At 45.0% G+C, this 27,156-nt stretch overlaps 2 protein-coding genes across 10 annotated transcripts in view; one reads left to right on the plus strand and one right to left on the minus strand.

The window, feature by feature from the left end:
• Positions 1-7,710, plus strand: part of GATB (glutamyl-tRNA amidotransferase subunit B) — a 43,051-nt gene extending 35,341 nt beyond the window's left edge. Inside the window, exons 12-13 of one of the 2 annotated variants that reach the window (XM_056336456.1) lie at positions 4,548-4,682; positions 7,234-7,710. In XM_056336456.1, the coding sequence (XP_056192431.1) occupies positions 4,548-4,682; positions 7,234-7,362 (264 nt within the window). In that variant the 3' untranslated portion in view covers positions 7,363-7,710. The remainder of the gene's footprint in view (positions 1-4,547; positions 4,683-7,233) is intronic. The other variant, XM_056336466.1, reaches the window with a different exon arrangement.
• Positions 7,711-11,443: 3,733 nt separating this feature from the next.
• Positions 11,444-27,156, minus strand: part of FHIP1A (FHF complex subunit HOOK interacting protein 1A) — a 96,136-nt gene continuing 80,423 nt past the window's right edge. For 5 of the 8 annotated variants that reach the window (XM_056336414.1, XM_056336422.1, XM_056336405.1 and 2 more), the window contains 3 exons: positions 24,163-24,341; positions 23,748-23,886; positions 11,444-19,671 (listed from right to left, as the gene is read on the minus strand). In XM_056336414.1, the coding sequence (XP_056192389.1) occupies positions 19,421-19,671; positions 23,748-23,886; positions 24,163-24,341 (569 nt within the window). In that variant the 3' untranslated portion in view covers positions 11,444-19,420. The remainder of the gene's footprint in view (positions 19,672-23,747; positions 23,887-24,162; positions 24,342-27,156) is intronic. The other 3 variants (XR_008821488.1, XR_008821485.1, XR_008821486.1) reach the window with 3 other exon arrangements.

Consider the following 27,156-nt stretch of genomic DNA (forward strand, 5'->3'; position numbering starts at 1 on the left):
TGTGGCTCTTCACCCTAAGAGACACTTCAGCTTCCTGGTTTCTTGTTCTGTTTTTTGGAGATGCTTGTGGTTCTCAATTAAGTTGGTCTTGTCGTTGGTCTGCTTCCGGGAATAGCCAGCTGCATATGACAGGTGTCATAAATAAGGATTTAAGTGCCTGACTTCAGGCATGTGCATTTGGAAATTTTGGGCTGGAAAAGTAAAAGCTTCAGAAAGGAGATAAAGTATTAACAGGAAAAGCATTGGAATGCAAAGTTGTTCTGTGCCTGCAGGGGTTATGGCACACCCATCAGTTTGGTGTCTGCATTTGAAAGGGAAGCTTCAGAACTCCAGTCTTGACTCGTGGCTTCCCTGTGGAGGCAGGGACAGGGTACTAATGCTCTTCTACAGGAGTTTTTCCCCTTGTGATATATTTGTGTGCCAGCACTTCTGACAGGTTATGAAATGTCAAGAATTTCAGAGGTGCTTTTCTTGTTTAATTACCAACTCCTTGTAATGTGTGTGTTGTCCTTGGCGTTCTGAAACTGGACACAGTGAACTAACAGTACTGTTTGCCATCCCTGAGCGATGCTATCAACCTGCAGAAACCTTGCCGCATTTAGAAAAGTATTGTGGTTGCCTGGATGTCAGAAGAATAACAAACGTTTATAACAATTCTCAGCAGTAGGCAGAGGTACTGGATGGCCTGAGGGCAGAAAGGGCTATATATACACAACAGCAGATGAATTGCAGCACTTGGGGTGGGGGAGAATGAGCTGCAGTGGTAGAGACAGATCCAGTGAGAAAGGATGGGAAGGGTTCCATGGGGTGAGCGTGCAGACATGCATATACATACATGCTCGCTGCAGGAAGCTGTTAACAGTTTAAATTTTTTAAGAGGTTTTGTGTTCGGTCTCTGCTGTATAAGCCACCAAAACACGGGCAGATAAAAGCTGTGAGCACTGATTATAGACACAGAACGTTGTATGGTAGGATGCGTATGCCGTAGAAGGGGCACTGTGTGCTTACGTAATTACCACTTAGGTAATTACAGAGCTCACGCCCAACTTGCCATCAAATATAGCACCCTACGCCAGAGGTCTCGAGCGGTTTCAGACCAGCGTGCCTGTGGAAAGGGGAGCAGCTGCCAGCTCTGTCGGTGTGCAGGGCTGTGGGGTGAGCGTGTCCAGGACTGGGGACCTGCGCACAGGCGCACCCTCTGGCCCGCCCCAGAGGCACCGTTTTGAAGCCCAGTGCTGCTCACCCAGGGCTGAAATCAGCCTGACGGGGAGTATGTCCGAGATGGGGCCTCATGCCTCGTTGGTGGGGCTGGCAGCGAGGACACCTCTGGCAGAGGGGCCTGCCTTGTTAAAGTTACAGCGCTGTGGGAGGAGGCTGCTTCCTGGGCCAGGGAAGCAGAAACTTATCCCCGCTGCTGAAAGCCGTGCTGAAGCAACTCGGCACAGACACCCTCGTCACATCGGGGGTCTGTAGCAGGGTACAGAGCAGAGCAGACCCCAGGTCTTGTTTGCTTCTGCAGTTGCATAGGTCACCCACATAGAAATAACTTCAGGAGACCCACTTGGCACCCATACTTTAGCATAGATAGCAGGGGAATGAGTACAGTACACAAACTTAAACAGAAGCATCTGCTCTGACAATTAGGGCTATACCATCTGGAGGACTGGACCCAGCCTGCCCCTGACTTTTGTCGGAGGCTGAGGGACAACTGCCAGACATCAAGGCTTCCATCGCCGGAAAGGAGAGATGCCCGCAGGACTGCCTCGGGTGGTACTGCCTGCTGCTTCCCTCCCCCCCTTGGCAGCAAATCACTGCAGACAGGGTTTCCAGTTGGAGCATTCTCAGGCACAGCAGTCAGCTGGCACCTTCACCAGTTGCAAAATGTTTGATACGATGCCCGTGGCAGCCAGACCTGCAAGTCCCGATTAATTCATCTTGACCAATGGTTTGCTGCTATGCCTGTGTAGGTAGAGACCGCAGAACATCATTAAAACCTAATCACGCTCAGGCAAGAATCAATAGTAGAAACTACTGAGATTTCAGTAATGGAAATGATGCCTGAAAATCTCATTTTGGCTCTGGAGACTTCATCATTTGATCCTCCTGTTCTGGTGCAGGCAGTTTGTGTAAATGAGTTGAAATAATTTTTTTAAACTGCTTTCTTTAGATTTTGTATTCCTTGCCAAGTGCAGAAACACATTTTTAAAAGTGCATCTTTGACAGGTCTTGGCCACATCTCTTTTTGCTTTCCTACGTACCTGTAAACAAGCAAGGGCCTTGATAGCGTTGTTGCTCTGCTAGCTAAGTGGAGATGCTTGTTACCAAATTGAAAAGTACACATGATGCAGATGTCACGGGGGAAATCTGGTGCCTTCAAGGTTTCTAATGGGCAAGCTTTTCTCGGTGCCAGGAGACATTTGGCGTAGGAATAGCAGGGAATCGGAGCTGGATCTCTGGCTGTCAAGCTGTCCCGCCCCTGATCTAAGTCAGCCTGATGCATGAGTTGCTCGGGGGTAACTCTGCCATGATCAGCTGCGTAGGTTTTGTTTGTTGTAGATTTTCCCCTCCTGCAGCCCATGGCCTCCTGCTTGAATACCTACCAGTCCTAAAAATCACATCTGCCTTTTGCCAGGAGAGCGATACAGCTTATTTATTGTCCAGCCCCTGATTTGTGCAGCGCTTCAGACTCTCCAGGGTGTTTTGCTGTGGGCTGTGCTATGCGGACAGGGCTCCTTCTGAGGGGTGATGCACATCCCTGTGCCTCCGGAGGCCTCAGGAGAGAAGCTTCCTGCCCGGTCCCTCAGGGAAGGAGCAGGAGGGGGCTGCCTGGGGTGGCAATGGAGTGGAGGAAAAAAAAAAGAAGGAAAAAAAAAAAAAAAGGCAGGTGGCTGCAGACAGTTTGAATCCCTGCTGGATGTATTTCTTTCTAGGGACATTCCAAGTAGCACTGGCATGATGATTTTTAAGTACTGCGCTAGAAGGAAGATCTTGTAGGAGACATCATATACTGCACTGATTTATTTAGATATAAACATCTGAAAGCTTTACTTGCAGCAGTTGTAACTCTGGCTGCTTATCAGTAGCTCTAATATTGTGATCTGCCTTTAACCCTCTTACAGGGAAAAAACAAGATGTAGCTGCCACAATAAGGCTGCTTGTCATTACCCTCTCTCAAGGTCTCCAGCAGAGTGATAAGATCCCATAAAAAGCTTTGGGGTGCTGCTGGCAAGCAAATCTCCTCTTGCAGGAATTATGTCAATGTGTGGTTCTTAAATGCCTGTTGAGGCTACAAAAAAAATTGTTTAACTGGAGGTCTTTTGTACCAGAAAATTCTTCGTGCTGAAGAAAATTGCTGGGATAGTTAAGATGCCATCCCACATGCTTCTTTTTTCCCCAAGTTGTCTTGCTGCCCCGCTAATTATTTAACATGCAGTTTGAATGCCCCTTCTCGTCTCCCCATCCCAGCCTCTTCTTCACGCTACAGTGAGTATTTAATGCTGAAATTCTGATGTGACATCCATTTCCGTATCGGTACACAGCAATGGCCCAAACATACAATTATATCTTTAGCTCAGGATGGAGCACAAGCAGCTGTTTTAATAAGGGGTTTCTTTCTCTCCTCCCACAGCTCTCAAATAAGAGCAAAGGGAATACAGAAAATGACTGCCCAAGGAAATTGGTTTTTTATAAACGTTCTCTTCTCTCAAGTTTATTCCAGGGTGATAGCCCTGCTACAGCATAGGGAAACACACTAGCGTTAACAAGGGATTATTCTGGAGGCTTGGGTTTGCCCAGCGGTCCCGTACTTGGAGGTGATGCATAGGCGGGCTGGAGCCGCTGCATTCATTCTGCTTGGCACTATTTGTCTTTTGCTTTGTCACACGTATCCTCGTTACAGCTTGCTGACGAGCACTGGTAATGGGATGAGTTACCTGGGATTGGGCTTGGTACGATAGTCAGCTAATCGTCAGCTCCCGGGCAGAGACATCGCTCGTGGAAATGCATTTCTTACCGCTCACAGGCAGTTCTTGGCAGTAACATGCGATGGGCATGAGTCCAGCCCGAGGAGCAGCCCTGCAGTCGGTGGCAGTCTCTGCCGTGGTGCTGGCCTCTCCCAGCGAGGGAGCAGCGGTTCGGTTCGGTGCAGCGAGGTACCCAGGGGGCTGCACGCGGCGAGCTCCTTTGAAGAGGTGCCCCCGCTGGTAGTGGCGGGCAGCTCCCGGTACTGTGGCAGGCTGCAGAGTGCACCGTGTACTCATGCAGTAAGTGAAAATGCTTTCTCTTATTTCAGGATGCAGAAAATGAGGAAGGGTACAGGAGCTTTTTCAGCAAGGCACAGGATTAAATCTCGGGTTTGTTAAAAATGAGGAAGGGTACAGGAGCTTTTTCAGTGAGGCACAGGCTTAAATCTTGGGTTTGTTAACGTTCAGACAACCTGCTCTTGCTTGAGCTAAAATCTGCCTTCTTGGCTCAGTAACTGAAATACCGTGTGTAAACAACGCTGGTGCGTCGAGACGCTGACCTTTGCTGTTCATTGTGATTTTCAGGTGCTTGCAGAATTGTGGAAGGGAGAGGGGAAGACTCCTCTGGAAATTGTTAAAGAAAAGAAACTTGAACTGATACAGGATCAAAAAGAGCTTGAACAGATCTGCCAGGCAGTGATTGATGGACAAGAAAATGAGGTGATTATGATGGTGCTGGGAAGCTTGTGCACTACTGCAGTCTGTGGCACTAAAGAGCGGGTTAAAATGGCCTCTCTCTTTTTCCTTTTGATTGGCATTTGAGCTCTAGAGCCAGTATAGGAGCAGTAAAGCTGCTGCTGAGATAGTATCAGGCTTTTCTTCTCCTTTCTTATTTTACTAAGTGGTGGTGGGGTTTTTTTGGTTGTTTTTTTTTTTTAAATTGAAGCTCACACAAAATGATCAGCAGAAGAAATTACCAGTCTGGCTCATGTGTTAAGTCATTGTGAGAGACCATAAAAATTTAATGCAGGAAAGCAAAAATGCAGGACCCTGTCCCCCTTCAGCTATACTGTCGTTAGCCTGACCTGGCCACCCGGCCACATAACTCTGATTTTTATGTCGTCTGTTGTGATATTAGGGCAACAGTGTTCAACTGTTCTGAGGCTGGAGATTAAAGCTACCTGCCAGCAAGGCATGTATTAGTTACAGAATTAGAGGCTATATCAGAGCTGGCAAGGCAAAATTTTTACTTGCATCTGTCTCTTCACCACATCCCTGTCTCCCTCCACTGCCAAAGAGATGAGTCGAGCTGGCTCTGCTGCCTGCCAGTGTCTGTGGGGTGGGGAGGAGCTGGACCCCTGTGGCAGCAGCATCGGTGGCTCCAGAGCTGCTGTCCGCTCTGCTGCTGGGCTGAGGCAGCAGCGCACATGCTGCAGTAGGGAAGATGGGGTTTTGGCTCTCCCCCATCTCCTTGGGAGGACACGCAGCAGCCTGCATGGCTTATCGGTCCAACAGGGTCTGAGCTGGGAAAAAGGGAAAGAAGACCTTGTTGATCACGAGGGGGAGGAATGGGAAGGGATCTTGACAGGGTCTAAAATCTGCTTTATAAAAAGCAAAATGAAAACAAGTGCTTATATGTTCTCTGGAGAAAAAATGTAAAAGCAGAAGTGAATAGCTTGCTTCTAATATAAACATTGTCTAGATACATTTGCCATTTGGAAAAAAACATTAACATCTTTTGAGAACAATACCACCCACCCCAGATCTCATTGGGGGATGCTAACAGCTCTGCAAGAGCTTTTGATAAAGAAAATGAGCTTGCAGTAGGTCGGCGTGACCTCCATCAGACTGACTCATTTGCAAAGCCTGATAAAAGCGCTGCTGTATGTTCAGACTGGTCTGGAAGCACAAGTGGGGATAGGGAGAATGTTAGAACTGATTGGGAAGTGCAGAAGCTGGAGGTCCGTAACTATACTCCCATTTCAATAATAATGCTTTCTCCGAAAATGTAATTCCTCTCTGTTTTCCACTGGTTTAGTCAAGCCAAATGCAGTAGAATGGCCTCACTTCCCTGCTTTTTCCAGGTGATCTTACACCAAGGCAAACGCTGCCTTGAAGGCCTGTAATTCACTGCTACGAGAGCTTGCCTTACAGAACAGTGTTAGCTGAGTACTTAACAGGGGCAAAAAAAAAAAAAAGTCAGTGGTGTCCTTTTTGGTAGTAACTTTCCTTAGAATTAACTAATTTACAAACAGTTGCTCAAGCTACCACCGAGCACTTAGGAAAATGCACTGTCTGGGTTGTATGGCACGCTGCCCCGTATAGGTAATTCCCAGCCGATCAGGAGCAATGAGTCCTTTCCATATTGTGGCATTACAAAGATCTTAGACTGCCAATATTTTGGATACCATAATGAGGAGCAATATTTGCATTTGTGCTTGGTATTGGCACGGTTGGCGGTTCATATGTTCGTAATCCTTCCCTTAATATCTGTAAATACGCCATCCTGTTTAATTGCAGGGATTGTGTTTTGCCCAGTAACTCTGACAATGTAGACGGTGTCTTCCCTGCCACACAGACAGCACGCGGGCCAGGCGCTTGTCTGTCAGCAGTAGCAGCTCCTTTAGGAAAGAGACATTTCCAATGCTTTCATCAGTGTCTTTACTTAGCTTTTAATTATGGCCCTTGCTATTTTGCAGGTGATTGTGCATCAAACACTAGCTGTCTGATAGGAGGCCGTACTTCTCATCAGTTAATTAATTGCTATGGTGCAAAGGATTCCTTGCTTAAAGGAAATAACATGCTGTTACAAAAACACCTATGTCTGTGCTTGAAGGTCCTCACAAATACTATCAAATAGGTTATGATTTGATGCAAATTACTTGTTATAACTGAACATTATACTGAATGAGAAAGATAGATCCTATTAGCAAGAGAAGTCCATCTCATTTTTCTCGCTCCTTTCCTGGAAGTTGCTGTGCAAGTTGCAGACACTGTTACAATCCAAAAAGTGTTTTCTGACTTTTTCAATAAGAGCAGATCTTTCTATTAGTTGTAAGGCCCTGCTGCTGTAGGGACTTGCTCTTGTCTCATGGGAGCAGAGCAGGAGCTTATTGCAAAGCTGAAGGCAGTTCTTATAAATAACAGCTTAGCCCAAAATATAATACGCTACCACAGCAGACAAAAATATTCATACCTTGGCTGTGCATGAGTGAGTGAAGATGTCTGGTTCTCCTGTAACAATGCTGTCTGTCATGTTTTTTCTTTAAAGGTTATGGCGGTAAAGGCAGGAAATCAAAAAGTGCTAAATAAATTAATTGGCCTGGTACAAAGAGAAACCCAAGGACGATCCAATCCTGTTCTGGTGAAGCAACTATTAGAGAAGAAGCTGTCAGAGTAGCCGCAGCCACAGGAGAAAAAGCACACAAGCGTCTACAGAAAGCACGTGCTTTGTTCTGGCTAGTTCACTGCAAATGGACTTTGGTGCCTCTCCATGTAGCATCGGATTGTTGGTTATACTGCAAGCAGCATTACATCCCAGCCTTCCCTGGATGCACCAGCCAAAGGCATATGAGAAAAAGAACAGCGGGAGATGATACAGTCATTTGCATCTCCCTCGCTTCGGTGTGGTGTTCAGAAATGTGATTTCCACACAGCCACAGGAAACGAGTTCCCAGGGGTGGCTGTGAGCATGCCAAGAGCTGAAGCTGTGCTGGTTAGTTTTGTAATAAAGCCAGTGTAAACTCGGCTTTCCAGCTGCCTTTTTGTGAGAGGGGAAATCCAGTGGTGCATGCTAGTAAGTCACTGTAAATTAGTGTAAGCACACTAGTAACAATGATGAAAACACCTTGCAGTAATTAAGAAGAGCATGTGTGCCTCCATGCCTAGCAGGAGGGAGAAAAATGTCCAGTGCTATCATTCCTCCTGATTGCTGAGGGATGGGGAACGGACGAAGTCACTAGCTGCTTAAGTGCGTGCCTGAGGCTAGTGCCACAAACAGCTGTGCCTCCGTCTAAGAATTAGCGTCAAATTGTTTGCTCACCATCTCCTTGTTACCTACCCAAACACCTGCTTTGCCTACTCGCAGCTCTTCCAGTTCTGAAGAGCGCCTAACGGAGGGATGCAGGGATGCCTGAGCCCTCCCAGGGTCTGCATCGCAGTCTGGCCGTGAGGGTCAACAGCAAACGTGCTTCTGCTGGTCGCGCACAAACCTACGGAGGAACAAGTAGTGCTTTTCTCTTACGCGGTAGCTCAGTAAAGGGTCTGTTTGCTCCAGTTGGGTTTTTGTTCTCTGCTGGCAAGAACTTGATCCCGTGTTGGAAGTGCTCCCAGCCCAGGGCCGCTCGCTTCTCTGGCTCGTGGCGCTCTGTGGTCACCTGGAACCGCAGCACTTTGTGGAGGGAATCGGACAGCAGTTGGCTTACCGACGCCGAGCGGGATGCAGCAGGCTTCCAGGGTCTGATCCACTATTTAATACTAAGGGGTGTTTTATGCGGGGTTGTTTTTACCTTCTGTTTTTCAGCTCCTAGCTTGACGTACCCACCGAAATCCAGCATCCTAGAGCTAACTTCCCAGTCCTGACCTGCTTCAACTGATCAAAACATTATCAGGAAATGCAACTAGAGGCAGCCTGTCACGTTTACATTTAGTAGGGAAAGAAACCCCATTTAGTACCAGGGGTTTGAAGTCCTTAGACCCCTTCAGGAAGCTGTACGTTTATCTCTGAGATACTGCAGAATTGTTCTTTAGCCTCTGCCTGCAGGGCAGACACAGGAGTGCAGCAGGTACAGCCCGGGGACATCAGCTGCCTTTCGCAACTGTGCTGCTTGCAGCACTAGGTTGATGGCAGTTCTTCCTCACGAGTAGTAGTGCTAATGTATGTCTCAAGGAGGATGTTTCTGTACAAACTGGCTCAGGGTACAAATACGAGCTCTTAATTAGAAGGAAAAAAAACCCCCAACCTTGTGGTTTTCAAATATATTTAATGAATAAAATGTATACCCATTATTCACATAAAAATAACTGTACAATTTAAAAGTCATACAGCTCACAAAAAGCAGTAACATGGTTGCAAAAACCATGACCCTTCAAAAAAACCCCAAAACAACCCAAAAACCACAAAACCCCACAAACATCCAAAAATTTGCCAAAAAACCAAAGCCCCAAACCAGACCCCCCAGGATTTTCATGTAACCTGACTGGCAACACAGAGGCCTTTACTATCGCTTTTGACATCATTAGCAAAAAGTACCATTTTTACTTACAGTGGTGTGAGTTTTCAGGTAAGTGTTCAGTTAATAAAGGTTTAGACTATACAGCAAACATTAAATGTTGGAATTCCGTTCAACTCTTACCATGGCAGCAAGAAACAAAAAGGCACAAGGACTTTTGCGTGAAATCTGGAATCTTAATATTTAAAGGTATTCCCTTGGTTTAGAAAAGCACAGTAGTTGCCAAGATGTGGTCCTCCAAGGTTAATGCTTTTTGTTGCTCAGCTCGATTCTGCTGGGCTGAGTTTCCCCTCTGCTGGACTGGGTGCCTCTTAGAACAGAGAAAGCAGTGATGTATTTGGAAGAGTAATAATTAAGCTGTACTTAAAATAAGAAGGAAGGATCATCTCCACTATGGTAGCACGGCTACTGCTGGTAAATGTCTTTTTAATGGCTGCTTCTTGGCCCCTCTTTTCCTACATAATTACACTTTGCTAAAATGGTACAAGATCTGTTAAAAATCATGAGCCAAGTTCTATATGAGTAGAATTTATATCTTTAGGTGGATGAGGGAAGAGCAGCTGATGTAATCTGCCTGGACCTGTGCAAAGCGTTTGACACTGTCCCACACGACATCCTTGTCTCTACACTGAGAGATGTGGACTCGACAGATGGACGGTGGACAAGGAGCTGGCTGGATGGTCACGCTCAAAGAATGGTGGTCAGCGGCTCAGTGTCCCGGTGGGGAGCAGTGACGAGCGGAGCTCCTCGGGGATGGGTACCGGGACCGGGGCTGTTCAGCGTCTTTGTTGGTGACAGGGACGCCGGGACTGGGCGCACCCTCAGCAGGTTCGAAGCTGTGCGGGTGGAGAGCTGGGCCTGTGCGAACCGCGTCACGTTCAACACGGCCGAGGGCCGGGTCCTGCACGTGGCTCGGGGCAATGCCAAGCGCAAAGCGGAGAACGGACCGAGAGCTGCCCTGAGGAGAGACTTGGGGTGCTGGTGGAGGAGAAGCTCAGCGTGACCCAGCAACGTGCGCTGGCAGCCCAGAAAGCCAACCCCGTCCTGGGCTGCATCACAAGCAGCGCGGCCGGCAGCTGGGAGGGGGGGGGATGATTCTCCCCCTCTGCTCTGCTCTGGTGAGACCCCACCTGGAGCGCTGGGTCCAGCTCTGGGGCCCCCAACGTAAGGAGGACATGGGCCTGTTGGAGCGGGTCCAGAGGAGGCCACGAAGCTGCTCGGCGGGCTGGAGCACCTCTGCTACGAAGATGGGCCGAGAGAGCTGGGGGGGTCAGCCTGGAGGAGAAGGCTCCGGGGAGACCTTCTAGCAGCTGCCAGTGCCTGAAGGGGCTACAGGAAAGCTGGGGAGGGATGTTGTACAGGGGCCTGCAGTGACGGGACAAGGGGGAGCGGCTTTAAACCAAGGAAGGTAGATTTAGGTTAGATATTAGGAAGAAATTCTTCCCTGTGAGGGTGGTGAGGCGCTGGAACAGGTTGCCCAGAGCAGCTGTGGCTGCCCCATCCCTGGGCGTGCTCAAGGCCAGGCTGGACGGGGCTGGGAGCAACCTGGGCTGGTGGAAGGTGTCCCTGCCCATGGCGGGGGGGGTGGAACTAGGTGATCTTGTGGGTCCCTTCCAACCCAAACCATTCTGTGATTTACTGTAAGTCTCAATCTATTTTCACTTACACCTTGTTGCCAAACACAATGGGCAACAAGAAAGAATAAAAGGGGACAATTGTAATATTCTTCCCCTTCCAGGGAAGGGAAAGAGCAGCTATAGTCTATAAATTCTGGACTGTATTATGAAACAGCCACTTCTAAAATTTCTAAAGAAACCTTTTGCAGACGTACACAAAATATAAATTTCTTTCTGATAGAAAAAAGTGGTTTGAGTCAAATCTAGATGATGAATTTTTTTAACATTTGTGGAGATACGAGCTACCACCTTCAGAGCGGTGGTAGCTGGCAGCACTATGCCCCAGTGAGGAGGAGGCTCAGCAGGGCCAGCTGACGTTGCTCCCAGTGGCAGCCGGCAGGAAGGGGCTCACCAGTTTGATTGAAACAATACAACTGAAACATCAGATCCTATTTTGCCTGCCTAGGGCCTGACTGAGCAGCCTAAACACAACGGCCACCTTCCTCTGTGTCCTAAATGGAGCTCAAGGCAATTTCTAAGTACTCCGCAAGTGAACTCTGTACGGTGTAACACGGCTTTGGTCTGTATTTGCATAGCAGTAGTCAATGGAGCACATTAAAAGACAAAAGCAGCAGCCGCCTCAAGGAATTTAATATCTGCTATTTGAAGACAAATAATAAAAAAAAATCCCCGTGGGACAGGTGGGTCTGCAAGATAAAAGGCAGAGCCTATGAACTGTTTGATGTCGGAACATTTTGCAGATCAGGAGCTCTCGGCATGGCTGTAGTGAGGCTGGGAACTCCAGAATGGAGACTGAGGCTTTGACCCCAACTTGCAATTCTTATTTAGCGACAACAGGGCTCCCTGATCTACTGATCGCAGATGCCATCTGTGTGACAGCATTAGGCAGGGTGAATTAAGGACAGTTTCGTGCAGATTTTCAGCAGCAACCGTCCATGAACAGAGGGCCGAGGAAAATGCTTCACAAATTAAAAGCTGACACCAGACACTGTCACAACAATCTCATCTGCTCGTTGCTGGAAGTCCTTTAAGAGGTCACTCCTGGGGGTGGAGAGATGATCCTTACTATCCTGTACAGCTGAAGTATCCCACATATGAGGTTGCAGAAGAGGAGAAGAAAGTTGTCTAAAAAGATGCTGGCAATGCTGAAGTGGTGAAGAAAGAATTTCTAGCGCTCAGCCTTGGCTGCAGAGTTTAATTTTAACTGCGTTAAAAATAGAAGCACATGATAGGAACCTTAACTAAAAAATTTACAGCTAGAGGATTCACACTGCAATTTCACTGCGGCCTCTTTCCACTCCACTTCTGCGGCAGGGTGTCAACGCACTGAAATGTTCTCATTTCTGCTAGGAGCACCCCTCTGCCTACACACTTTCACAACCACCGACCTCGGCGGCACCTTCTCGGTGATCTACGGCCCTGGGTGTATGCTCAGCATGTAGACGGTTTGGTTCTTTCACGTGAAGAAAAACAAATCGGGTTTTCACTCAACTCTCCCTTTCTCAAACCGCGTGAGAGAGATGGAGTAGCATGCTGCTGGTCTTCCTGTGCTTGGTGCCTGCGTGCTGTTTATAAATACTCCAGAGTTCATTGGATTCTGCTTCACATCATGGCCGTGTAAAACCAAGTTAGAGCAGAGCTGAGGTCAAGATTGGTTGACCCAGATGCTTAGAAGCTCACTTGCATTGGGTTGGCAGCTGAGCAGAAGTCATCCCTCTCCCCTCAGAAGCCGCAAACTTTCAGGTAATATGAAGATACGTAAAATTCTATTGCTAATAAGGAAGGCAGTAAAATAAATACGAAAATACAAAAAAGCTCTCTTGACCTGTGATTTGCTGCACCTTTTTGTGCCCATTGTGATGGCCCATGTGAACTCCACCTAGAGGAGCCCCTGGGCCGAGCTGGGTCGCTCCCGATGGCCCTAGTGAGCAGTGCCCACGTCCTCCCTCTAGGACTATCCTAGTCCCAGACCCTTAAGGTCTCCCGGAGGGTGGACAGGCAGTTCACAACCATCTGCAGCGCTTGCTGACCAGCTGTGTACGTACAGCTGGAGAGGGAACCCTGACCTTTGCTGTTTCTCCCCTTTGGCTCCATGTGAGGCCCAGCTCAGGACCCCGCAAATGACTCCATGTCACCTGCTGGCTTTTCCCCAAAAAGAGACTGGTGACAGCTGTGCCAGACCCCACGTTACTCCCGCACGTACACAGGCAGCCAATTATTTCACCCCACATCCATCGCCTGGTCATCACAGCCCCTGGAGAAGGGCCTAGAGCTGGGTCAGTACTCACGGCTGCGGAGGTTGTACTACCAGGAGCTAATCCCAACAGCAGCACTTGAGGGCCAACAGGTTCGCCGTGGGGAACGCTCCCTCCACGCGCAGGCATGCTGTGTAAGCACCAAGCAGGATTCTGCAGACATATGGTCGCATCAGCCACAGCTTTATCTAAAGAACTTACACCCACTAACCAGGCATAACCATCGGTTAAGTTATATTTTACTTTCTGAGTAACTGAGTTTGAGAGGCCAGGTTTTCAGACTGGTCTTAGAGGCTATGAGGTTTTTCACACTGAAGCTCAAAAAAATGACTCTGGAGTTTTACGACAGACGCTGGTCAGAGTTTCCAAACCCAAGCTGTGCATGGACACTGAGAGACACCTTGAGGGACACAAGACGACATTTCGCCTGAGCTCTGGCCAAACAGACACAGCGGCACTGAGCTGGACACAGTTAAGTTCTCCTGGATTTGATTCATCCACGTTATTTTTTGGTCTAAATCCAAGCTAGTTATTTTTCAGGTACGCAGCAATAAAACACAGCTGCTGTGGCATTGGCTTTGTCAGAAATGTAAGTTTGCAGGTATTTAGCCCATGAGAGGTAATTGTATGCGGGCAGTCTGCCGACGTGCCAGAGAAAGTTACTTGGTTGAAAAATGCAGCCTTTGCACAAAAGTTCCATCAGGGCTTTTAGCCCAGAGACTTCAGTCTTCATTTAATCCAGCTGCCACACAAGAACCATTATAATCAATGAACAAAAAGATTTGCACAGTCAGCAGCAAAATGCCACTTCAAGTACCTACATATTTGAGAATCCAAGTAATGCTCCTATTCATAATCAAGAGGCTTCCAACCGGGCGTATAACAAATGAAATGCATTGATGCTGAGCCACAACATGTTTACAAAAGGTGGTGGCCTCTAAAAAATAAAGTACATCTAGTCAGAGCTGGGCTTCCACTGCCAACAAAGTCACTGAAATAGCATTGCAGTCTGCGGCCGGACAGCTGGCACCACCTCATAGTAGCCAAATACCCATTTATGCAAGCCTGACACCACCTTAACAAGGAGCACTTTTTTTTTTTTCACTCTCCTTTGCACACTCCTGGCCCAAAACATTACGTAGCAGTGCTGTCCACTTGGACAGTTCCCATAGGGCACTGCCATATGCATTTTTCACATTTGCTACGAGTTTTCTCTTTCTGGTCCTCAGTAAATCAGAGCAACACGAACATAAATTCTTACAAAGAGGCAAGTGCCCCCTGCTCACCTGTGGTGTTTTACCTTTGGTTTGCTCATTAACGCAAGCAGCCTGGGTGTCATGTACCCTCTGTTTCTACTGATAATGCTCAAAAGCTGCAAGGAAGAACATACTGTAATTATCTAAATCTGATCTGGACACAGCAACGTTACTGTACTGTGCCAGAGCTATCTGAGTTAAGAAAAGAAAGAGGAAAATCCCAATATTCTACTCACAACCGCAGCTGCGGTTTAAATGTTACAAATGTAATAGGAGCCATCATAAAAACTGCAGGCATGACATAGCAATTTCAGTAAATACAGCACAGTAAATTGCTTATTAAATCAAGCTGCCCTCAAACAGGAGCTGTGGCTACAAATTCAAATGATACAATGACATAATTTAACGGCACCAAATCACACCGCTCCCATCCTTTCTTCCCAGCCCTGAGATTTTTAGCGCTTATAGAGCTTAAAAACCTTCCTGAAGCATGAAACATTCTGTGAGGCAACAGCAGAGTGTACAAAAGGGTAGTGAATGCATACACCCTGTGCTAGACAGTATACTCCTCTTGGTAAATAGAACTTAACCTCTTGAACTTAAACCCTTGGACTCTGTGGGATGCAGTAAGTTTGTTTGCAAATGTTTTTCTCTGAAGGAGCGAACAGACCCCTTGGGCATTGTGCCCAGGCCAAAGAGCAGCGAGAATGGCTCTGGTGACAGAAACATGCCTGTCCTGTCCTGTTCCCTTTCCAAAGCACAGCCCCTGCCGATGTCCACGGTCCACCCCAATCACACCGCGTCTTCTCCCATTCCAGGAAATGTTCCGATCTTACAAAAAAATCACACTGCATTGGAAAGGCTAATGCACAAAGCAGGTGTGGCAGCATGACACCACTGAATTCATCAGACTTTTTACATAGTGACAAACCCTCGTGAAAGAGGAAATAAGTAATTTATGAACTGGATGCTCTGAAGGATGTATCTGGGTGTGCTGGTGGGAGGGACAGCCCGAGCCTGCTACTGGGAATTTTCTCACCTCCGTGGAATACAGCTGAGAACCAAAGCTCTCATTTCTCTTCTTCCAAACCAAGGTCAGGAAGTTACCGGGACAGAAGAGGTAGCACATCTGTCCCATCTGAAACTACACCACCAACAACTTGATCAACAACGGTTTGAAATACCGTCTTTTTCTTTAGGGCACACATGGAAAAGATCAAATTCAAGAAAAACGCCTAGAATACAATAATAAAAAGGCTGTAAGTAGGGCCAACAACACAGCCCATGAACTGCCGCTGCACACGTCCCAAGATCAGCACATGCAAAGGGTGATACTGTTTTGAACGTAAGCTGCCGAGCGCAGTAGCCCCAGTGAACACAACCCGTACGTGCATGTGTGCTGAGACTGACCCACAGGGCATCCAAAAATGGCCAAAGGTAAAAGAGAATGACTACAACTGTTTTAAGACTAGCCATTCACTTTATAGGTAGGTTGCAAAAAAATATAGCAGACTGAAGTTGCCGGAAAGATCCCTTGCTACAGCAGAACAGCTTAAGAACACACTCAAAGGCTACATCATTAGAAATGTGGCACTCCCAGTTTGAAACATCTAGCAGGAGACTGGAAATTAACTTTGGTAGCACTGAGCCACCACCTGCAGGTGTTGGAATAGGCCTGCCAACCCCAAGACACTTTGTTTGTGAGTGGTGCTGAGCCACTGCACCAAGGAGGGACTGCTCTCATCACACACGCATGCGCCGAGTGCAGCGAATCCGGACCGTGGAGCACTTCCTTACTCTTGGAAAAAGCAGCATAATGTTGTGTCCTCTGAGGGCCTACTGGCTGCATCACTGCTTGGACCACAGGCATTTAGGGGGTTTTTGGAAAAGATGTATCATTGGTAAAGACAGGGTAACATATTATCTAATTGGAGGGAAGATGCTTATTAAACAAACATTTGGCTGAAGAACTTACACATAGGCAGGCGATTAATCTCAAAGATCAACATTTTCAAGCCATATCACAGGTTCTACGTTTTGAAGATGCAATTCCTGCCAGTATATTTTTGCTGGGTGCTGGGCATTATGCTACTATCACAACTAAGACGTGGCTACAAGTCTGATGCCGCTCAGGAACCCAGTAACAGAAAGTTACACACATGATGGCAATTTTTACAGCCCCGACCCAGGGTCACTGCACTCACCCGCCTCTTCCTTTCGGGGAGCTGACAGACAGGTTCTTGGTTACGAGGGGACACTGCGTACACACACAGTTCTGACCTTTCAGCAAGAAGTCCTTCCACATGATTCCAGATTTCAAAGGCTGAATTCATTCTGCCGGATGCAGAGCATAAGCTCTACTACAGCTTATGAGGTAAATCCTCCCCTTCCTCAAATTTAAAGATGCTTTTTTGAGCATTCCACATTTTAAAATCCCCACGTAGCTTAAGAGACCTGCTGAGACAAAACTGCCATGACTTTGTACATTTGTTGAAAACACCAGTTAAAATTAACAATCTCAGAAAAAATCCTTTCTACCCAGTAAATAAAGATTCTAATTTTAGAATAAAAACAAGGGAAGGGAGCGTTCACGTAGTGACCTTACTGACTTCCTTGACCACTGGTCTGCAGAATTCTTTATTTAAAATAAGTATTTTTTTTTCATTCCTTTTTAAAAAGTCCTTCAGAAAAAGGATTGGATTGCTTCTGCAATTTAGCACTTATTTCTGAACCACTAAGAGTTAGCTGCTCACACGTATTTGGTACTTTTCCTTTTGCTCACATAAAGTTCCTACCAGAAGAGGTGAGGAGCGGAGCAAGCACTGACACTGAATCCAAAATGCTAAAATACTTTCTATGCCCAACACTAGTGAACCCCCTCAGGCCAGGCCTGCGAGTACAGCACGGAAGACAGCACTACTGGGAATAGTGGGAGCAGGAGCGGGGCAGTGGGGAAAGAACCCACCATGTCCTAGGACAAGTTTAACACAACGAAACAAACCAAACCTTGATTTTCTCATCGCCCATTCACAACAATGCAGGGGGACAAGAAGGAGCTCTCTTAAACCCAGATAACTAAGATTTACGAAAAAATCTGCAGCCTTGGCTTCAGCTTCCAAGGAAGCTTGCGAGGTGAAGCAGGGCCACGTCGAGGGCAGCAGGTGATTTACAGGATGGCAATGAAATGGTGCCTAAAAAAACAAGTTAGAATTGAAAGCAAACCAGCAAGTCAGCTAGCAAGCAACATGACCCCCAGCTATCGTGGATGTGAAGACCGTACAGCAAACAAGCAAAGACAGACCCCGAGGAGTTCTTGAGGGGATTTTGTTAGAGGTACACTTTGGGATATTTTTTTTTTTCCTTGGAATAACCTACAGCAGTCTGAGACAATGAATGCGTCTCACAGCTTGTAGATTAAAGTACAACTTTTAAGAAGCATCTAAAGGATTCAGAAGTTTAAATTACACTGCAGATTGCTGTGGAATTTGACCTGTAACAAATTAGACTCTTCTGGAGCGTCTTTGTTTTTAAAGTGTTCTTTTCCCTTGCAGTCTCTAAGAAAGTGTGTTTCAAAATCAGGATGCTATTAACTGGAGCATCCCACATTACGGAATTACAATGAGTAGGAGAACTAATGTTTGCAAGTGTTATTTCTCACTTCTGTTTCTTCAGATTTCTTGGAGTCACTGTTAGTTTCGTTCCAGGACAAAGAAAGGGGTTTAAGGCTTTCATGAACTAAGCCCCTCTTTATGGAGCCAACTACAGCACACTGGAAGCACAATTATGCTACTAAGATAAGATGAAATGCAGAGGTGATGCACCAATTCATCATGTTTGGGTTCTTCTAATGAAGCCCATTACTCACAGAAGAGAATTTTCTCAAGCAGTTAGTCACCAGCAGACAGCTTTCCCTGTTATTCCTTTTTCTGCAGCTGGTGAATAGTCTGGTCTTCCCCTCACCATCCCCAAAGTGCAATATTAGGAAAAGTCAACACCTAAATTAAAAGTAAACAAACAGCATTTAACTTTCCCTTAACCAAAAAAATTAACAATAAAACAGAACAGCTTTCAGGAGCAAGCCAACCTTTTTCATTAAAAAAAAAAAAAGACACACACACAAAAAGAGCCTGCTGTCCTTTTAATACTACTGAAAGGTATTGAATACCTTTCTTTAGCTTATTAAAATAAGCATAAAAACAAGCTACATACTAATTACAGCTTGCATAGAAACATTTTGTTCTGTACTTTGTGCAAATCTTACTAAATAAGGCATGCCGAAGAGCTTAGGTAGCAATGCAGTAGTTATCAAAGAATGCTGAGAAACTGCAAGGAAAATTCCAGGCAGTCTGCAATCCACATCCACTTACACAGTTCATTTGACTTCAAAGACCAACAGCTGATAGCTGCAGATCTGTCTGCAACACAAGGCAATACGGTATGTGTAGGGTCCAGCACCTGCTTTCAGCTAGTCAGGGGTTTAAGACACATAAGAACACTTGAATTCAAAAAACCTGAGCCGCTAGTTAAGAAGAGGGCTTCAGATCCGGACCGGGAAGAACCCCATTTCAGGGAAAAGGAAAGGAAGGGGCAAAGAGGACAAGGACATGAAGAAGCACAGCCCTTCACAGAAAGAGGGTTTGTGTGTAGCTTTATACTCTCAACTGTCCCCACGGGGCAATGTTTTTCCAAACCGTCTTCTAATAAGTTATCCAGAAGAATATTTTTGGAACAGAAAAGGCTGAAGTGTTTGCCTCCCTTAGCCGACCTACAAGTGTCTATTGAAGACATTCGACAGGAATCAGTGACACTAAAGAAGGGTGGCCATGTAAAGAGGAGGAGATAAAGTAGGAAGCTGCAGTAACAGCAGTATCAGGAACGTCTAAAATAAGTTATGTAGCACAGAGGGAAATTATAAGGCCTAACATAAGGTAACAGGGAATAACATTTTGCCTCCTTCTTCCCCCTCCAAATCAAGTATTTTCAGGAAATATTGAAGTACAACCTTCCTTGGTAAGCAGCTTTGCATTAAAAAACTGTTTAAACTCCAAAAGCTTTTTAAAAAGACATTTAAAAAACCCACTAATAATAATCCTCAAAATCCCCCAGTATTTTGTAACATAAAATTGAATGTTCCTGGGCCAGAGCTGCCAGCTCCTTCAGGAACTCTGGGAAAAGGGCAGCTGCCAGTACGGCATTCCTCACGTGTGCGGGAAGGTCAGGATGAGCCAGGCCTTTCTTTCCTTTCTGTCCCAGGAAAGGCTGGAATACAGCCGGGTAAGCTTCAGACAGGTTCCTTCCTTTACCTGTGTTGCTGCTGTGCTGGACATTACCTAAAGCCAGGAAGAAAGAAGAGGAAAGAAAAAGAGAAAGAAAGAAAAAAATAAAATAAAAAAAAAAAGACTCAGTATATTCAGTATATTAAGCACACAGTATTTATTTGTACAGTGTCCAAACCCAGTTTACAAGGATTGTGTTCAGAGCTGTAGTTTGCAGTACTGAGACCACACAGGGAGATACTCCACTAATCCAGCGTTTTAAAGTTCTACATGGCCTGATTTTATTACATTTTTTATTAGCTATCTTTCCCCAGGTTATATAATATTCAGTTCCAGCTCTGATGAGAGAAATATGTGGGCAGGAGTCAAGGGAAAAAGTAATATGGATTTACCTTATGAAACAGCAGATAAAATCTACCCATCTAGAGCCAGCATGGTTGTCTCAATGTAAATGATGCTGTGCTGTAGCCCTCCCCCAGATCAAAATATCATTTGGACTTCTCTCTCTTTCTCTGTCCCCTCCCTATGAATCACCGTGTAAACGGGCTTGAGGCCAAGCTACCACATCACCAAGCAAGTCTGAAGCAAGCTAGAAACTAAGGGGAAAAAAAGTTTGAAAATTTTATTTTTCTACCACTGTAGGCCCCGCTAGCTACACTTACCTTTAACTCCCAGTAAAGCAACTAAACATTAAAAAAAGAGCAAACAAAACCCACTGTGTGCTCTGCTGTATGATCTCTGCAGCCAGAGTTCAGTGAGTAAGGGCTGAACAAGCATCAGAACAGAGGGAATTACAGTGGCGGCAGCAGCACTTAAAATTTCAGTCAGTTGCTCCCTGTTTCAACCTGAAGCAGAACTGCACTTTAATTAGACGATAAATAATTTAGTGAAACTAAGAAGGTGACAAAATTTTAACAGTGATGGAAATAAATACTTTACAAAGATAAATTAACCTGCAGAACTCGCTGCCACAAGATATCATCGAGACCAGAAGCAAAGGCAGATAAACCCCTGCCTAACTCGCAAACGGACGTTCTCATGAGCCGTAGAAGTAAATCATTAAAAAAAAAAAAAAAAAAAATAGGACTGTCATATTAAATCCCATACTGCAGATACGCCAAACGCTACACTGCTGCATTAAGATGAGGTTTCTTAGTCTTGGGTCACACCACCCTTTTTCTGAATCATCTCCAAGTAGCTACCTCAAGGAGCTGCAGATGAATGCCCCACCCAACGCAGAGCAAAGCAATCCCTCCGTTCCACACCTCTGTACTTTTGTTCCTTTCCCGCAGTTCTCCTAAGGCACTGTGGAATTACTGTACACTTCCAAAGAGCCAAAAGAAATTGTCATCTTCATCATCCAGCGCAGTTGTACTTTTCTTGAATTTCAAAAACCTTTCCAGCTCCAGACTTATCAATCATTTATATTGTTATTCTACAAATTTCTATCTACTGGAGACAGAGTACAAGAATTTCAGTGCTGTGTAAAATGCTGACTGTGGGAGGAAAACCAACTTAAATTATGAATTACAACGAAAAGAAAGTTTTGAGCTTCCCTCAAAGATTACTTTTTTTTTTTTTTTTTTAAGTTTTCTAACATTAAAATGTTTCATAACTAATAGTTTAAGGGGTTTTTGATAGTTTTGCCAATATAACCGGAATGCTAGTATACTGTCAAAGCTTTTGTTTCTAAATTCTTCCCCTCAAAAAGCATAGAAATTGATACATTTCCCTAAAAATCATTTTGATTTAGATTTAACAGTTTATGGGGCAGGGAAAGAGCAAAGCACAGAAAGCTGGTCTAGGGACCGGGGATCAGATATTTTTTTTCTCTGGTCAGGACTGTCCACTTCTTCTTTCTAGTGTCAGGATGCAAACTGAATCATACAACTAGGAAAAGGAGAAAATGAGTACTCTGGAGAGATTGTTACCAACACACTGTAAGAAGGACAGCATTTCATATGGGATCTGCATCATGACAGCTCTACGTATCTACCCAGAACCCAAGGTACTGTGTAAGGAAACCACATACTCATGTAAGCAGAAAATATAACAAATTGTTCATTTCTGCTCAAACACCTTCAGAGACCACTGTTCTCAAGAGAAATGCTCTGGAGTATTTTGGTTTTACATTTGTGATCCCCACTACGTCTGTCTTCCATTTTTTGGACGTGAATTCTGTGGGAGGCCAGTTATGCTCAGAGATGCAGAAAAAACTTTGGGGTTATTCACCACTTCTGTTAGGGGGGAAAACCCTTCAGAGAACACCTAATTGGCATGATGCTCAAAGGTGGCATTCAAGCTAATGCAAAGAAATTCGACGAAAATTCTTCTTTTGTATTCTTTTTTCATTTACCATTATTGTAGCAGTTCCTACCTTGCACCACTTAATCAATATAATGAGCTAGTATGGGTTGATGGACTACTGAGCCAACTTGCCCCCAGAATCAGATTACTTGCATCACCTGCCTTGTTGGGAATTAAGTCTGCAGGTATCCAAACATTTATTTACTCTCGATCTGCTTGTCAAGAGGTGCCTTCTTTGCAGGAGTTGCCACAACACAGAAGAAAATGTACCAACAGGGTGACTAAGCAGCCTTGTTTCAAACTCCTAAATAATGACCAGCATGAGTCAACCTGGCAAATTCTGAAGCCCACAGAAGACGACTGACGTAAAATAGAAAGTATATTTATATAATGCCATTGGGAATGCATTATATAAAAGTTCTTACTGCCAGCACCTGAAAAAAAGGACTCTAAATGTTGCCTCCTAATCTCATCTCCCACATGCTAGCTACAATACCGTGTAATTGTAAGGCTTTCTCATCTATGGCATGCAGAATGTAGGGCTTAAAATGCTACTGACACTTGCAATACACAGGCCCTTTACAGCAGGCACCTTCCTACACCAATTCTTGGTCCAAGCCAGAAGCAGCCTTAGCAAGATCGTAATTTTATAGACTAGATGTACTGCAAACCTTAGAAGTATATACCATGCTGACTGTAGAGTAGCTAAATTATTATTCAGAGCCTTGAAAAATGAAAATAAAATTAAAATGGCACATAAAAAGTCCCACTTTCCACATCTCTGGAAATCCAAGAAAAGTATAAACATCTTCACAGACGCATAGGCAGAGTGGGTGACTATTAATGACTCCCAATGATGAGTAAGCACATACCCATCAATGCAGCCTCTCTTGAACCCCGTTGCTGAGTCAACTCAATCACTGTGGTCACTGCCGTCACCACATTTGACGTTCCCTCAACATGGGAACTTGGCTTCTAAGGGAAACCTGCACCCAACATCACCTGCTCAACAGCAAGCTGAGAACAAGCACGTCCTCAGGGCAGGGCCCCAACTCTACCAGCTGCCTGGCTGTACCTGGAAAGTTCTTAGTTAGAATGTAAGATTCTTCATTTTTCTTGTTTTTCCTAGCTTCCCCCATGGCAGTGTAAATACTGGTAACTGTCAAGACAGGTGTAGTGTGCACTGTGCTTGAGACACAGCAGATGTTATGAAGTCCCCTGGAAAGCTGGCTTTTCCTGGGTTTTACACGCACACCCCCACACCACCTCCCTTCTTTTTTTTTTCTTTTTTTTTTTTTTTTTTTTTTTTGCTTTGTTTTTCATTCAAGAAAGCACATTCAAAGTTTTCTGGCTAATATCTATCTCCTTCAGCAGTAGCTGAAACCATGATACACAGCCTTATTCAATTGTTGCAGAAATCAATTCATTCTGGACTTCTGTCCTCCCTACCATTTATCAAAAAAGAACCAATGACCAGCTGAAGGTCAGGCTAAAAATAAAATGAAATCATACACATATGCCATCTCACCTCATGCCTTGAAAGCAAGTTTGTTTACAGCCAAACTGACAGCAAGCCAAGAGCTGATTTTGTTACTCCTTTAAACAGACATTTTCTGTGCTGAATAAAAGCTTCTAAAGAGCAAAGAATATCCAAATAGATCCATATACTGTAGCCTACTGAGCATCATCAGTTTCAAGTCAGAAGGATACATCTGGTTAACGATATTCACACCGCACCTACTTTTAATCATTCTGTAGAAAAGGAGAGAGGCAACTGCTAAGGCATTCCATCCAGCACTCCTCCAAGTGCGGTTAACATTTACCTTTGGTTAGCAATTCTTCTGCAGCATCAGACATGTCCACACGAAAAAGCAGGTACTGTTGGGCCTCCAGGAGAAGACCTGGGAAGTCTTTTTCATTGGAAGCAAAATGTTCGATTTTGTTTTTCACAGATGCCAGCACCTGCCAAAACAACAGTAACAATTACTTCTTCCTCCCTTGCTCCCAGCGCAGCCACAGACCGAACACCCAGGCTTTCTCTAGCTGCATTAAAACAGAGTTACGATAAAAGTTACAGTCATACAGAATTTCCAGTTCTTTGCACAAATATAATTAAACCATCGAAATGCGATGAGAGGCTCTCAGACAGGTGGGAAAGCAACAGGTGGAACTGAAAAGAGCTGATGTAAGGTTTAATGAGACACCAAGAGGCATGACTTAACACTTGTGGTAAAGTACCTGATAAAGTGACCGCACACTAGGCTGAAACACCATGTTGGTGTTGAGCAGAAAGGAGCGAAGAAGAGGCTGTGGGTAACTTGCCAGCTGAGTAATAATCCCAATAAGCAGCAAATTTACATGCAAGGAATTCTCCAGCATGTTCTCCAGCTTCGACAACACTACGCTGATGAATGGTCCTGCAAGAAAAGAAGGAACCAATGCTTTTCGTTTTCGCAGAAACAAAATCCCAAGATCCAGGAAACAGGCATTTAAAATGAATTTTGATCATCATAACCAACAAATTAGACTTCCCACATGCTAATTAAAGCCAGCAGGGAGAAAAACCAAACTGTACCTGAACAGACAAAATAGACTTAACGGAAGTGTTAAAAGCTTTCGTGATTAGAAGCACTTTTGCTAGCCAATCAGATTACATTAATGGCATATTTAACATGTATAACTATTCTACTTTACATGTGCCAATAAGGATGTAGCCTAGTACATTATGGTCTACTGTTCTATTCCCCTTGAAGTTAATCAGAATGGTACTGCTGGTTTCAATGCAAACAGAATCTGTCCTTTTTACTCGTGCCTTCTTTCTACAGAAGGACCAGGCAAAGTAAATTATAGCTAGCTCTCTTTTCTTATCAAAAAGCTGTGGTGTTCTAAAAAAAATATGAAAAGTGCTACTCTAAACGTAAAAATTAAGATCTGTGATCGTTCACATCACGAGCAAAGTCATTTTCAGTACTGCAGTCACACAAAGCAGGGAAGACATTAAAATAGATTTATAAGCAAAATTATTGGTAGATGTCGGCTTTATCATATAAATGTCACCAATAAATAATAACTTTAGGTTGCGTATTCATGCTGCAGGATAACTACTGAAATACAGAAGCATTTACCATATACATAAACCCTTAGTGCTCAAGCTTAAGAAACTTTTGCAAGGCTGAGCACGATTTCAACCAAATACTACATCTCGTTAGACAATGCAGCTGACATGAAGCTCTAGGCAGTCTCCACGAGTGACCTAAGCGCAAGTAAAGTCTTAGAAACGTCCCCTGTCCCACACCCAGTCCCACCACACGATTCTGGCTGCGTAACAGCTAGGGAAACCGTGCCGAAGAATGTCTGGGTGATGCAGCTACAGCACTGCTAGCTTTGAACATCCCAGCCTAGTCCCTGGCACAAGAATGACACCATGGGCATTTCCAGTGTCAAGCAGGTGACAGTGATGCGACCCCATTGCAGCTCCCCTCAGCTAGCAAACAGCTGCCGTTCGAACCACCTTGGCATAGTTTAGTCCAGTTTCGGATGCCTGCTGTAAACTACAGCAGAGGCTAAAGCAATTCTGGGCCAGCGCAACAGCAAGGATCAAATCAGAAGTGCCTGTGTTGCCACCTCACCTAAGAGAACTACACTAAAAATTGAAGTCTATCATGGCTTATAGCAACCGTGAGTACCAAGCAAGCACTCCCCTGAGACTCATCTGTCACAGCTAATGCTGGCACAGCTCTACTCACAAGAGGAAAGGCAGGAGGGCCAGTGCTGACAAGGCTTTACATGGCTGCTACATTGCAACCACCATGTCAGCCATCAGAGTGAGGGTTGGTATCGCATCCTGCAAGAATCCCCCCCTGCCTGAGCACCCAATGCAGCAACCCTCAAAATTTTTGTTGAGATACAGTTTCTGGTGTCCCAACATAACCTACTGCTTCCCCTCTCATGTTCGTAGAGACGTTTTCACAGAGCTCCTGAGGACCACGGTGCAGTGGGAGCTCTACTGTATCAAAAGGGATGGCAGGAGGAGGAGCTGAGATGTCGCTGTTTCTCTCCTCTAGGTCAGGCTTCAAAGCTGAGTAGGTAAAGCTGAAGCTAAATACTTGTAACAAGTGCTGTATGCCACTGCAAGAGAAGTTACCAAGATGTATTTAAAGATTTCTCAGTGGCAGAGTGTTTTTCCCCCAAGAAATTATTGGAATGAGAATCAGAGGAACTAAGCAGAGTTTGCAAGCCTTGTAAGAAACAGGGTAAACAGATGAGAAGTCAAAAGACTACTCCTTTCCTGACTGTGCCTCTCTATGTGGCCATGAAGTCAAGCACTGATGGGGGGGGGGGGGGGGGGGGGGGAATAGAAATTCCTGTTCCTAAGTACAACAGTCTTTCTTGCTCGGCAGAAAACAAGGATGATAGTGCTTAATGCTTTCAAATTAGACATAGACACCAATAGGACATTTTCTTTGTAGATCCACAGCCTTGAAGACAGCATCTTTGCACTTCTGACACTTACTGGGTGTGGGAACTTCTGTCCAGTTATTCAAATCTACAGAGAGAAGCCCCATCCTATGACAGCATCCCAAAACAGTGAAAGCAAACAAAAATCCCCATCACACACATCTACAAACATAATACAACATTCCAAATTAAACATATTATTATATTTGAAAGACACTGCAACCCGACATTTCTGAGCTATTGTTATGAGCACTAGGATCTCCGCTAAAGCAAGATAAACAGCCTAAGAGTAAAACACGTTGTGGATGGGGAGCAAAAAGCAAGGCTTTTTGTGTTTTGTGGTGTTTCTGGTTTTTCTTTGTTTTGCTCAGTTGTGGATTTTTCATGGGTTGGGTGTGGGAATTGGTTTTGGTGTGAGTTTTTTTGGAAAGGAGCAAATGGAGGAAGAGACTACATGAAGAGTTAGAGACAGGGACAGCATTTTTGAGCTATATTTGACAGCAAGTAACAGGAAACAGAAAGGTTTGAATGTGATTAGCTTCCGGTACAAGGAAATTGCCACCACAGCAAGAATAGCAAACTAATTGAAAAAGTGGCTGAATTTTTCAATTAAGAAACATAGCCAGGCATGCTGGCCATAGCTGACTAGAAAGGGGTGCATTTCAATGGACACAAATGTTTGCCCCCCATTTCAAATGAACGAGAAGCCATCTTATGGAGGTTTTGTTTTGGATGAGGCAACCTAGATACATGATTATTTTTTTATTACTTGCA

This window comes from Falco biarmicus, chromosome 1, assembly GCF_023638135.1.
Source record: "Falco biarmicus isolate bFalBia1 chromosome 1, bFalBia1.pri, whole genome shotgun sequence".
Lineage (NCBI taxonomy): Eukaryota > Metazoa > Chordata > Aves > Falconiformes > Falconidae > Falco > Falco biarmicus.